The sequence below is a fragment of the Aspergillus chevalieri genome, chromosome 4 (assembly GCF_016861735.1).
Source record: "Aspergillus chevalieri M1 DNA, chromosome 4, nearly complete sequence".
Taxonomy (NCBI): Eukaryota; Fungi; Ascomycota; class Eurotiomycetes; order Eurotiales; family Aspergillaceae; genus Aspergillus; species Aspergillus chevalieri.
In genome coordinates this window covers 2,427,284-2,438,979 of record NC_057365.1, presented here as the reverse complement: position 1 = coordinate 2,438,979, position 11,696 = coordinate 2,427,284, and the positions used below count along the sequence as shown (strand labels likewise).

The window sequence follows — 11,696 nt, the reverse complement described above, 5'->3', positions numbered from 1 at the left end:
CTTCCTGCTAACAACCACCACAATCGACACCGGAACAGTCTGGACAATAGCAACTACATCCCCACCAACTAATATTCATACTAATCGTACCATTAGCGCCAGCATCAATAAAGACAAAGGAAGACCATGAACTCACCAACAACACTGATCCCGCATCTCCTCTTTCTGTTTCCATATCCTTGCTGTCTCCATTGCTTTCTTTAGCATTTGATATGGTTCTTCGTCTTTTTCGTCTTTGTCGTCTTTCCGGTCTCTTTTTTCGAGGGCGTTCATCGCTTGTAATAACTCCGCAACGGACAGCCATATCAACCGAAACTGACCAGCAGTTCCTTTCTGGATGTCTATGTAGTCACTCAACAATCCTATTTCGTCAGTTGGGTCCCCTACGCATGGTGTTACAACATGAATCAGATCGAATTCAACAATGAAATGCATACTCCTCTTCCTCGGAAACCCTCGAAACGTCTTCCAAATCTTCACCCTCTGCTCCTCCTTCGTATGCGTCGAAACCCGGAACTTGAAAGTCTTATTCCCAACACGCAGAACCTGGAACCAGAAATGCTCATCGCAAAAGAAGTATTGCTCGACCAGGTCGTCTAGTTTGTAGATTGCCAGGCCGTCGTCGGCGTATTTGAAGCGGTATGGGCCGAGGGAGGTGTCCATTTTGCCAGTTTTTCTATGCCGTGTGTATCGTATTTCGCTGCTGGTGTGTACAATTGATTGACCAAAAAATTCCCGAGGAGTATCCTTCCCACCCGCCAATCCTATATAACAAACAAAAAAGAAGGGAAGAAAAAGAGCGCAAACAAAGGTACAAATAAAGCAAAATTTAACATTCTGTCAAGCGTCAGGATTTAATAAAGCACCACCTATCACTTTGTCCCCACAATTCTCCGATTAAAGCATTTTCTGTCTGAAACATCATATCGAAGACCCTGGCGCAGCGACACAGCCCCAGGATCCGTCCGACGTTAGCGCGGTTAGTATGAAACATGACTTAACGTGTACTGAGGGAGGGCGCTTATTCGGATATATCACGGAACCACGGAGTTTGTGTATACTACGGAGTAGTAGCTAGTAAGTAGTAAGCGAGTCGGTGAAAGAGCCTTGGTGAGGTTAGGGTTGGACTACGGAGGAGGGTTCCGTTTCGGAGTAATTTCTTTTTTTATGATCGGTGACATCACGGTAGCTGATGATCTGATAAGATAACGGCTGATTAATCGAACTTTGACCGTTGTTTATTGGTTATTGCCGTTTGACGCTTTTCATCCTCGTTTCTACTCCGGACATCTTGTTCTTATCCACGCGGCTTGAGTGACACCATGCTAATCCCATAAATCAGCAAACCCCCGTCCCGTAAAAATGGATCACGCACAAACAAAAGAGGTCTCTCCGGCCGCAACCACCGACACGCACTCCCAAACCCACGACCACACAGACCGCGACGACTACACCCGCGCGCGCAAGACAAAATTCCGCTTCAAATCCTCCTCCTCCAAATCCCGCTCTTCACGCAACGACACAGATACGCATCGTCATCGCCATCGCAAACGAACCCACCATGACCGCTCCCACCGCTCTAAACGCCACAAACACACCACCACCACTCCACCCCCAGACGACAACGACAACCCCCGCGGCCTCTCTCCCAACACCGCCTTCCGCGAATCCCTCTTCGATGCCCTCGGCGACGACGAAGGCGCCGCATACTGGGAATCTGTCTACGGCCAGCCCATCCACAACTACGCCGTGCCGGACCTCCCCAAGGGCCCGAATGGGGAACTCGAGTCCATGACTGAAGATGAATACGCGGCGTACGTGCGGACAAGGATGTGGGAGCGCACGAGGGAGGGGATGGTTGAGATGCAGGAGCAGTTACAGCGGGAGAGACGGGAGAAAGCTAAAAGAGAAAGGGAGAGGGAGAGGGATGTTGAGGGGGAGAGGGAGAGGAGGGCGTTTGAGAGGGCTATGGAGGAGAGTCTTGCGAGGGGGAGGGAGAGGAAGAAGGGGAGGGTTTGGAGGGGTGTTGGAGAGGAATATTTACAGTCGTGGAAAAGGGTTGATTCGCTTCGGGAGGGGAAGCATGAGATAACTGGTGGGGGGAAGGATTTGGGGGAGTTGGTGTTTTGGCCTGTTGAGTCTGGAAAGAGGAGGGATGTATCGAGGGAGGCGGTTGAGGAGTTTATGAAGTTTGCGCTTGTGCCGGCTTCTGCTGCGTCTACGGAGAAGGATGGTGATGCGTTTATTTCTATGCTCAAGGCGGAGCGTGTGAGGTGGCATCCAGATAAGATTCAGCATCGGTATGGTGCGTTGGGGATTGATGAGGATATTATGCGGAGTGTCACCGAGGTTTTTCAGATTATTGATCACATGTGGAATGAGTTGAAGGAGCGGGCTTGATTTTTGCATTAAAGGCGTTGGAATTGGTTCATGATACCCTACATTGATTGCATCATTGGCGTATACTGCACCCAAGAAGTTGCATCGTCCGGTTCATTGACAGACAGAACAGGCTATGCAATGCGACAAACTAACGAACCATACGAATATAAATTTTCTTCTTACCCTCCCCTCACTTAAAACCTGTTATACCGCTGCTTAGCCCGATAAGCCGTCCATCCAAAGTACCCACCCACAAGCGCAAAGACAAACATAACAGCCTTGAACAAGAACCAGCCCCAACCACCAGACTCCTTGTTCTTGGAAGTCTTAACAGTACCCCGGTCTTTCGCAGCGCTGGACGATCCCCCGCGCACAGGACCCGCGGGTCCTCCGCCAACACTGTACAGATTCTGAGTCTTGAGCGAGATGATGTCGTGGTTGTCGCTCAGTTCACCGGTTTCGGCGGAGAGACCGAGGTAGGCGACGGAGGGGATGGCGATGTTGGTTTCTTCGGCGTTGAGTTCGAAGCAATTGGTCCAGCTGTCTTCGGACTTGTATTGGAGTTCGAGGGTTAGGGATCGGTCGTGGAAGTAGGTTAGGCGAGCTTTGGTGGGGATCGAGGCGCCTCGGAGGCCGCGTGCCTGTCACTGTTAGCAATAATCTCAATCAATTTCCCGTCATTGACGTACAGAACACCCAGCCAATTGATTGGCCTTTCCATCATGCGCCTGGTCATAGCTTGTCTTGCCATCACCCATCATAGCCATGACAAATGGAAACGAGGTACCGGGACGGTTGTTCTTGTACGTGTCGAAGAAGATACCAAGACCCTCGAAGTTATCGGTCGAGCCAAAGACCGGACCCTGCTTTGCGCGCTCCTTGGTGAGCCACAGGGCGAATCCATCGCCATGCAGATTACCCTCTCCGTGGATTTTGAATTCGAGTTCAATCTAACGTCTATCAGTGCCCAATTCCTTATTATCCCAGCATGTAAAGCAGACTCACCTCCCAGTTTGTTGCGGTCAATGGAACCCGCGAAAACGCCCATCCTTGTTGCGACGGCCGGTCCGAGGTAAGACGGATGTACCTGTGTTGTGTTTGTTTAGCCCCCTTCCTTATTCCCAAGCAGAGGAACATACTGATCAGCGCGAACAATGGTATCACCACCAAAATCGAACCAGCGGCTTTGGAAGTCGGAATCCAGGTAAGGCTATCGACGTCAGAAGTTATGACCCTATATCCTGAGAGACTTGACCCACCGGTGAGAGACTGTGAGTGCGGAGCTATTCAGGTTAGCAATCACCCCTTTCCCATTGCAGAGGTGAAGGGAAGGCATACTGGAATACTCTTGATATTCGAGTCGTCATAAGCATTGGCCAGCGGGACAGTGGCCAGGCCCACCAGACCGAGTAGGGACGAAAGCCGCGGGAGGAGCATATTCGTCACTCAGAACGAAAGAAGACGATGTAGACGATATAGATGAAACGATTGCGAATAGAGTATTTGAGCGATTGTATAGTGTCGAAACCGGAGAAAAACGAAAATTGAAAGACAGACAGTAGGCGAATCGAATCGAGCTCGCGAGGGGGGCGTAGCAAGGCAGATCGGTACCTAGGTAAAGAGTATACCGAGTGGCTGTAGTTGTTATAGCAAGGTTAGGAGTGGTCAATGTCACCGGGACACTTTTGCCACAGAAGAATAGAAGAAGCCCTGCAATAGAGCGAAATAACCGTCGAAAGAAAAGAAGGAGTGAATGTATACGAAACGACAAGACATGTCCCATAAACATCCAAGTGTCCACATCGGAGTCTGGGGTGGCGTCTGTGGCGCGGCAGGGCAGCTCCGCACTAGCCACAGTCCCGAGTCCGAGATTTGCATCATCACTGCAACCACAACTATACTTTACCACACCTCTTTTCACATATTATCGAATACCAATACTAAATATCCAACACAATGGCCATCTTCGGTTCCAGCTCCGGCTCGTCCGGCAACGTCGACGAGATCAAGTCCACCATCATGAAGCAACTGCAACAAGAAGCCGCCGTGAACAACGCCCGGCAATTGATCGGAGTGCGCACACCTCTCTGCCCACGAACCACTTTATTCCAGCGCAATTGCTAACTGTGCCGTACAGAAAGTCAACGAGCACTGTTTCGACAAGTGCATCCCTGCCCCCGGCTCGACCCTCTCGTCCTCCGAAGAAGGCTGTCTGTCGACGTGTATGGAGAAGTACATTTCGCTGTGGAACGTTGCTAGCAAGAGCTACATTGCGCGGGTCGGAAAGGAGAGCAAGAAGTATGGGTCGCAGGAGACTATTGCTATGAACTCGTTGGCTACTGGTGGGGATTAAGGATGGATAATGTATGATTGGAAGTGCAATTGAGGAGTGGTTGACTGTTTGTCTTGTGATGATTTTCAAGATTGTACGATACGGTGAATGCGAATGTGAATGAAAACGTGTATAGTACTTGCATATTCTCTATCGTATGGAGTAGACGATGTGAATGTCAAGTTAGTCAAGTTTCATTGTAGTATATAGTCACACAGGTCGAGAATACAACTCCAGAATTTATAATTAGATACTCGAGAAATTGGCAGCGATAAGAGTCACATGAGAAGAATATTCACAAGGCTTGCATAGAACAAAAATGATGCTGATGGTCAAACACAAAACGCATATCCTGAATGAGCAAGAAGACCATACTTGACGTCAGCAATGGACGACAGAACGGCCTATACCAAACCCAACCGATGAAAAGATTGACCAGCAACCCGGCTAGCCAACGGCAACTTTTATCCCTTTGTTGCTAATATATTCCAAAAAGAGGACCGTAGCGGTTCCTTATTCGCATCTTTGTCCCCAGGCTGTGTGTTACCAACGAGGATGCCGGTGTTCCAGACAGACATCCTGCTATAACGTGAATTATCATTTCATCATAATTCATCACAGCACTAGAAGTCAGGGAATAAATGACCATGTCTGTAGAATGCGTCAGCGGACGTTGAATAAAGAGATGAATAGAAGGGCACTTACTGGTCATCACCCGGAAGACCGTATGATTCCGTCTCCTCAGGGTACCGGTCGTACTGACTGGCATCGCCCTGTCCTCCCCGGATAGGTGGCACGTAAGGAGCATCAATATCCTTCCTGGCTAACCGATCCCAGGTCACCTCCGCGAACCACGGATGCCGCTTGACATCCTCCGAGCCGCCGTGTAAATTACCAAGACGCTTGGTTAAGTCTGCGGTGACCAGCTGCGAAAGGAGGTCAACGGCATCGGGGTGCAGGTATGGCGGGTACTTGATCTTTCCGCGGAGAATGTTCTCGTAGATCTTGACTGGCGAACCGCTGTCCCAGAACGGCGTAAACCCGCACAGCATTTCGAAGATCAAGATACCCAGTGACCACCTTCTTCCAGTCAGCAACAATCGAATCGGCCAAAGTCCCTGTTAACTCACCAGTCCACCGATTTGTTGTAACCCTTGGACGACACCACTTCCGGAGCAAGGTAATCAGGCGTACCACAAAGGGTCCATGTAATATCCGGGACTTCCTTTGCGAATCCAAAGTCGGTAATCTTCAAGTGACCATGACGGTCCAGCAACAGGTTTTCCGGCTTGAGGTCACGGTAAATGATCTGTTGAGAGTGTAGATAATCCAGCGCAAGAGTCACCTCGGCGGCATAGAACTTGGCAACGGGGTTGGGGAATCGCTGCGCATTGGGGTCAGCTGTGGTTTCAACTTGCTCCACAGACAACATAAAGAACACACCTGAGACTTGCGCAGCAAGCTGAAAAGTTCACCACCCTCGACAAAGTCCATGACCATGTACAAATTCCGCGAATCCTGCCATGTACCCCACAACGTAATCAAGAACGGGTGCCGGGCGCGACTCAGCATCTTGCGCTCATCATTGGTATGCTCGATTTGCTTCATCTTAACCACCTGCGCCTTCTTCAAGACCTTCATGGCATAGAACCGATGATTATGTGTCGACTGCACCAAATGCACACGACCGAAACTACCGGTACCTAGCGTACGTTGCAGGGAAAAGTCCTCCAGCGAGTACTTGTTCTTGGTGACGCGATCTGACCGGCCTTGCTGCTGTTGTTGGTGCGCATGTTGCTGATTGTTCTGCTGGGCCTGCGGTTGATGTAATTGTTGCTGCTGCTGATGTCCACCCGCGGCATGGAGATTATACTGATGTTCTTGTTGTGATCGGTGCTGCGCGGCTTGCGGCTGGGCAATCTCATTGGCGTCTGGTTGGGCAAAATTGGCTAGATTCTGGATACTGGTGCCATGCGACTGCTGCGGCTGTTGGGTCGCCGGGGAGAGGTGGTGGGATTGGTTGTTGGTAGCTTGCATGGGTGCGCCTGGGGGGAGGGAGAGGAGAGAGAATTAGCACCACCGGGAGAGAGAAGACAAGGCCTGACTAAGGGAGATTGAGTGAAACAACGGAGAATTTTTAATGGAATCCTGCGTGTACAAAAGAGGGGAAGAGAAAACGAGAGGAGAAAAGAGAGTGAGGAGGGAGGGAATGTGGCGGCGGAGGGGAAACCGGCCGCATTTGGGGTGACGTTTGTGTTTCGGCAGCGGTGGACGGCCACGATATCAGGAAGAACCAACCTGATTCTTGCACCTCTTTCGACAGTGTATGCGAATCCTTGGTCCGCCGTTTTTTCAAGAGCCCTCCGAGATTCGGCATGGGAGCGTTCTCAATTGGCCAAATTGCTCCTATTTGGGCGTTGAATAGGGGACCGGGGAGATAGCGGTGATGGACGGAACAGGTCGACAGGATAGTAGAGAGAGAGGGGGGGAGAGGAAGAGGAGAAGAATCAAAGACAAGAAACAAAGTAGACAATTGCCAGAGGAGGACAGAGGACAACAAAGTAAAAGGTGCTCCGAAAATGTGTTAAGTGGTGAAGTGAAGAGAAGAGAAGACAGTAGGTCGACTGAAAGAGCAGACAGACAGCGAACAGACAGTGGGGAAGACCTTGATGTCACCACAGGGCACTAATACCCTCACCAGCTATGCACGACTACTAGTATTTTTCTATGGAGTGCTGCGTTCATTATCTCTACTACTACTACATCTAGCGTATTTCACTCCGATGATGAGAGTATCCCTCAGTTCCACGGTTCCCGTCTGGACAATGACGCTATGGGGGGCAACCCTCTCCGCTTGTCCCGAGCATCTCAAGTATGACCACGAAACAACCATCCGCTCATTACCCTGAAACATGTTTGTGCTCGAGTCATCGAAGTGATAGTCTACTTTACGGAGTGCTCTACGATACTGGACGGTCTTAATGCTTTGAATTCATTTCTAAAACTAACTCCAGCAACCCGCCATCCCATAATCGAAGTAACAATGCAGTAATCCAAAAAGGAAAATAGCTAAATCCGATAATGCGCCATGTTCTTCTTAATCTCGTCCACAATCTCAACCGCCTCCAGCGCATTCCTCGCCTCAAAATCATACCGCTTCTGTTCCGTAGCATCGTTCCCCCGAAGCACCACCACCCGGAAACTCTTCGGATGCCGCCGACTCACCTTACACCCGACCACGTCGTTGAAGCTGATCGATCGTGTCTTCGCATCTGACACTGTCTTGCCAGTGTCCGGCGGCATGATGTGCATGTAGTCGTTGTCAAATGTGAGTGTCCGGTGATTCGAGGCCGTAAATGACATGGACTGTTTTCGGAACACGTGGTATCGTCTGTAATAACCACCAACAAGATCCGGTTTCTGTGTCAGCGGGTGAAGCATGCGTTGAGTGGCCTTCTTGCTCTTCTTCGGGTTTCCGGCATTGTCAATCAGTAACGGCGCATTTGGCGAAGAGCTGTGCGGCGATCCCGTCAAGGTCAGCGGCCCGGCCCCGAACCGTCGCCGGACCAGATCCAGCTCTGTAATATTGCCCAACGCTTCAACTGTACGGTCGAGTGGTGCTACCGTATTCGACCCCATCACCTTTAGGAGATAGTTGCCCTTGTCCAGACCCCATCGCTTGCAGACGGAGTCCAGAAGCTCTGCAATGTAGCTATCCGTCGTTGTATTGAGAGTCATAACATGCGTAGAGGCCTCCAAGTTAATGAATCGCACTTTTATTGTCTTAGCCACTCCCATGCGAGGCGTGGCATGCGACACCGGTACTGCTGGACGGTCCGCCGGGGTTAGAGTACTATCGTTCAAAGCCGACGAGAATGGCTGACCCAGGATCGGGTTGGAGCGAGCAGGCGGTGCCTTGAACTGTGCAGGTTGCTGAGTTGGCGGCACAGCAAGTGCGGCAGCAGGCTCGTTGCTCTCCTCAGCAGACATAACTTGGCTGAACTTGGGATACAGACGCTCGTTCTCCTCAAAATCTGTCTGAGACGCCTCAACGAGCGCAAACTCGTCGTACTGCTTGCCTCTCGACCTCCCTCGCGCGCCACCTGCCCGATTGTTGTTGTTTGACGTGAAGTCTGTAATCGGTGACATTCGACCCAGCGGAGGGAAGTCATATTCCACTTCGCCATCCTCGACCATCCGTAGCGTCCAGCGGTTGACGGACAACTTGCTGCGTTCAATGGCTGGCTGGCGCCCTTCGCTCCCATACTGCCAAAGAGCAAGCCCAATAGCTTCTGCCACAATCACCGGAGCCGGCTGTTCGGAGATCTTGGATTCGCGAGCAAGCGGCATGTCAAGCGGTTCATCCGGATCAGAAGCGAAAGGAACGTAGATCTTGATATTCAGAGCATCAGTCAAACCCTTGCCGGCGAGCGTCGCGAACATCTCCACAGGGTTGGACGGTGCTCTCTTGCGAGCGAGGAGATTCTGTGTGAGCAAGCTCACAGGCTTCACTTGGCTAATGGGCCGTGGCGGCGGGAGATCCTGCAACTCGGGTGCTGGTGTCTTCGGCTTCCTGGGCGACGCAGTTTGGGACCCCGATGTATTTTGCAACTTATGCATCAATGCGATCGGAGATGACGAGCCTAGACTACCGGTGATATCGACATCTTCAAGCAATGAAGCAGAACCTGCTGTCGCATCGAAATCGGACGAAAGCCCGGATCCAACAGATTCCGCGCCCGAATTCTCAGCTTCCTCATTCAAGTCTTCAGCCGTCATGGTATCTCGATTGCTCATTCTATGTTCTTGCTCGGGCGGCTCAATTATCCTGTTTCGCGAGGAGAACCGAATCTGCTGTCCCTTCAGTGCGGAAGACTCCATTTCATTGTCCGACGACAAGTCGCTGCTCGTAGTCGTATCTCGTCGCGGGCGTTCATTCTTCACGGAAACAGCTGTCCCGAGAGACCCTGTGCGGTAGTGACTGGTGGCATTCGGATGTGAGGGCGAAGTGACCATGAGCTCCGGCCGCTCATTTCGATCGTGCGAACGTATCGGAGAGGAACCGGCTCGTGTCCGTATCGGCACTTTAGAAAAGCTAATCGGTTGGCTAGTCCTGCATCCAAGTTAGAACCTCAACACACAACTGATTCCTAACTGACCTTCTCGAGCTTTCCCCATCATCATCACTATCATCACTCAAGTCACTGCTATCATCCTCCTCAGCGATCCGTTGATCTTGTTGCTGCCGCTCCCTCCGACGAGGCTTCTTCCCATGTCGCCCATGATGTCTCCGGCCAGTCACCTCCGCACTGCTCTTGCCTGTCACCATACCCCCTTCCTCATCCTCCCCTTCCTCTCCCAACCCGCCATCAGCCAATTCTTTATTCCCACCAAACCGATAATAGTCTCCGGAAACCGCAGTGGTCGTAGGAATCGGCGGGGAATACGTCCGCTTGATATGGGCGGCGGCCGTTTGGGTGTAGGGGTTCGCGGAAGACCAGCCCGCCGCGCGGAAACCGGGCGTGTTGAGGACGGAATTGTTGACACTGATTAGACGGTCTCCGATACCGTCTTTGATTGTGGACAGGTACGAGGTTCGGAGCTGCCAGATGGCGAAACTGTTTCAAAATGCCTTCGTTAGTACTCCGGAGTCGGCAAGAGGGGGGAGAAAGGAGGGGTGCGCGCGCTGGACATACTCTTCGTTATGAAGGAGCGACATCTTTCCGGTTGGTATAAAAATAGGCCTCAGAGGATATATAAATAAGAGGAGGTGATCTAGTACTCAGGAATGGGCCGATCTCTATTGATGCGATAGACAGCCCACCGTCAGTGCGTGGAGGGCATGGTCTTCCGAGGCTGCAAGAGAGTGAATGGCGAACGCCCACTGTACACGATAAAAAAAATAAATTCGAGATACAAGAAAGGAGTGATTCTGTATTTACCAGGACCAGCCTGATATCGAAAGGAGTGTAGAGAGTATGTAAAGCACCACCGCCAGTTGAGGCAGTTCGGAGAAGTGAGATGATCGTCACTGCGGCGGCGGACTTAGCCACGTGAGACAGACCTGAAGCCCTAATGCTGAGAGCCTAAGACCCTTCTCCCTTAGTGTACAACTCCCTGTTTTGAAAAGAGAGGTTGTTTCCCATGCCAGCGCTCTCCGGGTCAACAGTTTCTGTCATAGTACTCTGGCGGCCACTTTGTTTATTCCGCACCGGGGAGCATACAACTGGCAAATATGAATCTTCTTCATCAAGTATTTACAACTTAGGTCCAATTATGTCGGAAGTCCACTCTGCCCGCTACTCATAGCGCAATGTGCAATTTCATGATGCCGCAACTCAAAACTACATTGGGGGCGTTCACCAGGCGAGTTCGATCACATATGCTTATTTGCATGATACTCAGAAGTATTCTATTTATAAACAACAATTTCTTTATCAGACAAAGGGCCTCTGACACGACTATCACACCAAGCAACAGCATGGTTACCCCAGGAGATTATGATATCGTAAGCCAAAGTACGGGTTTCCTGATATATAATCCTGGTGACTACTATCTATCTAGAAAAGATCGTAGTCACAACCGAAAAGTGGTTCTATCGGCTGTTGAGTTACTCCAATTCAAACCAGGAGAATCCCTTTCGAGATGGAGTCCGAAACAGACGGGAAATGTGTAGTTTCCGGTCGAGGGGATAAACTAGCAAGGTCGGGCATGTGGACTTCATTAGAAGCAGCCCATCTTCCCTCTAGAGCTTCAGAACACTTGGAATGAACTGGGCTACTCTAGTATCTCAAACATGAACTCTGCCAGAACGGACAACTCCTGAAACGTGAGCTACATGCCGCGTTCAACCAGTATCTCTTTTCTATAAATCCTGACGTTTGTACCCCTGGAGAACCAATTTCCTGTCCCAGACATACTGAAATGATATAGGATGGCTAAGATTATCTCCTTCGCTCCGGACGAAGATGATATCGATGGC

General features: G+C 50.8%; 6 protein-coding genes across 6 annotated transcripts; 2 read left to right on the top strand and 4 right to left on the bottom strand.

Annotated features, from left to right (window-relative positions):
- Window positions 1-7: 7 nt before the first annotated feature.
- ACHE_40883S (uncharacterized protein) lies at window positions 8-663 on the bottom strand (the record flags this gene model as incomplete). Its single annotated transcript, XM_043279132.1, has 3 exons — window positions 8-80; window positions 137-362; window positions 438-663. 3 exons carry the CDS (start codon window positions 661-663, stop codon window positions 8-10), a joined length of 525 nt encoding a protein of 174 aa, XP_043136841.1.
- Window positions 664-1,362: 699 nt separating this feature from the next.
- ACHE_40882A (uncharacterized protein) lies at window positions 1,363-2,400 on the top strand (the record flags this gene model as incomplete). Its single annotated transcript, XM_043279130.1, has 1 exon — window positions 1,363-2,400. One exon carries the CDS (start codon window positions 1,363-1,365, stop codon window positions 2,398-2,400), a length of 1,038 nt encoding a protein of 345 aa, XP_043136840.1.
- Window positions 2,401-2,576: 176 nt separating this feature from the next.
- ACHE_40881S (legume-like lectin family protein) lies at window positions 2,577-3,819 on the bottom strand (the record flags this gene model as incomplete). The annotated part of the gene is made up of 6 exons (XM_043279129.1): window positions 2,577-3,023; window positions 3,072-3,332; window positions 3,388-3,469; window positions 3,522-3,592; window positions 3,642-3,665; window positions 3,721-3,819. 6 exons carry the CDS (start codon window positions 3,817-3,819, stop codon window positions 2,577-2,579), a joined length of 984 nt encoding a protein of 327 aa, XP_043136839.1.
- A 519-nt stretch (window positions 3,820-4,338) lies between these two features.
- Window positions 4,339-4,735, top strand: tim13 (protein translocase subunit TIM13; the record flags this gene model as incomplete). The annotated part of the gene is made up of 2 exons (XM_043279128.1): window positions 4,339-4,455; window positions 4,520-4,735. 2 exons carry the CDS (start codon window positions 4,339-4,341, stop codon window positions 4,733-4,735), a joined length of 333 nt encoding a protein of 110 aa, XP_043136838.1.
- Window positions 4,736-5,337: 602 nt separating this feature from the next.
- On the bottom strand, window positions 5,338-7,091 carry pkaC (cAMP-dependent protein kinase catalytic subunit pkaC; the record flags this gene model as incomplete). The annotated part of the gene is made up of 5 exons (XM_043279127.1): window positions 5,338-5,365; window positions 5,420-5,794; window positions 5,845-6,098; window positions 6,158-6,759; window positions 7,013-7,091. The coding sequence occupies 5 exons, from the start codon at window positions 7,089-7,091 to the stop codon at window positions 5,338-5,340; spliced, it is 1,338 nt and encodes a 445-aa protein (XP_043136837.1).
- A 692-nt stretch (window positions 7,092-7,783) lies between these two features.
- Window positions 7,784-10,433, bottom strand: ACHE_40878S (Sin1 family protein; the record flags this gene model as incomplete). Its single annotated transcript, XM_043279126.1, has 3 exons — window positions 7,784-9,827; window positions 9,874-10,332; window positions 10,411-10,433. 3 exons carry the CDS (start codon window positions 10,431-10,433, stop codon window positions 7,784-7,786), a joined length of 2,526 nt encoding a protein of 841 aa, XP_043136836.1.
- Between the last annotated feature and the right edge of the window lie 1,263 nt (window positions 10,434-11,696).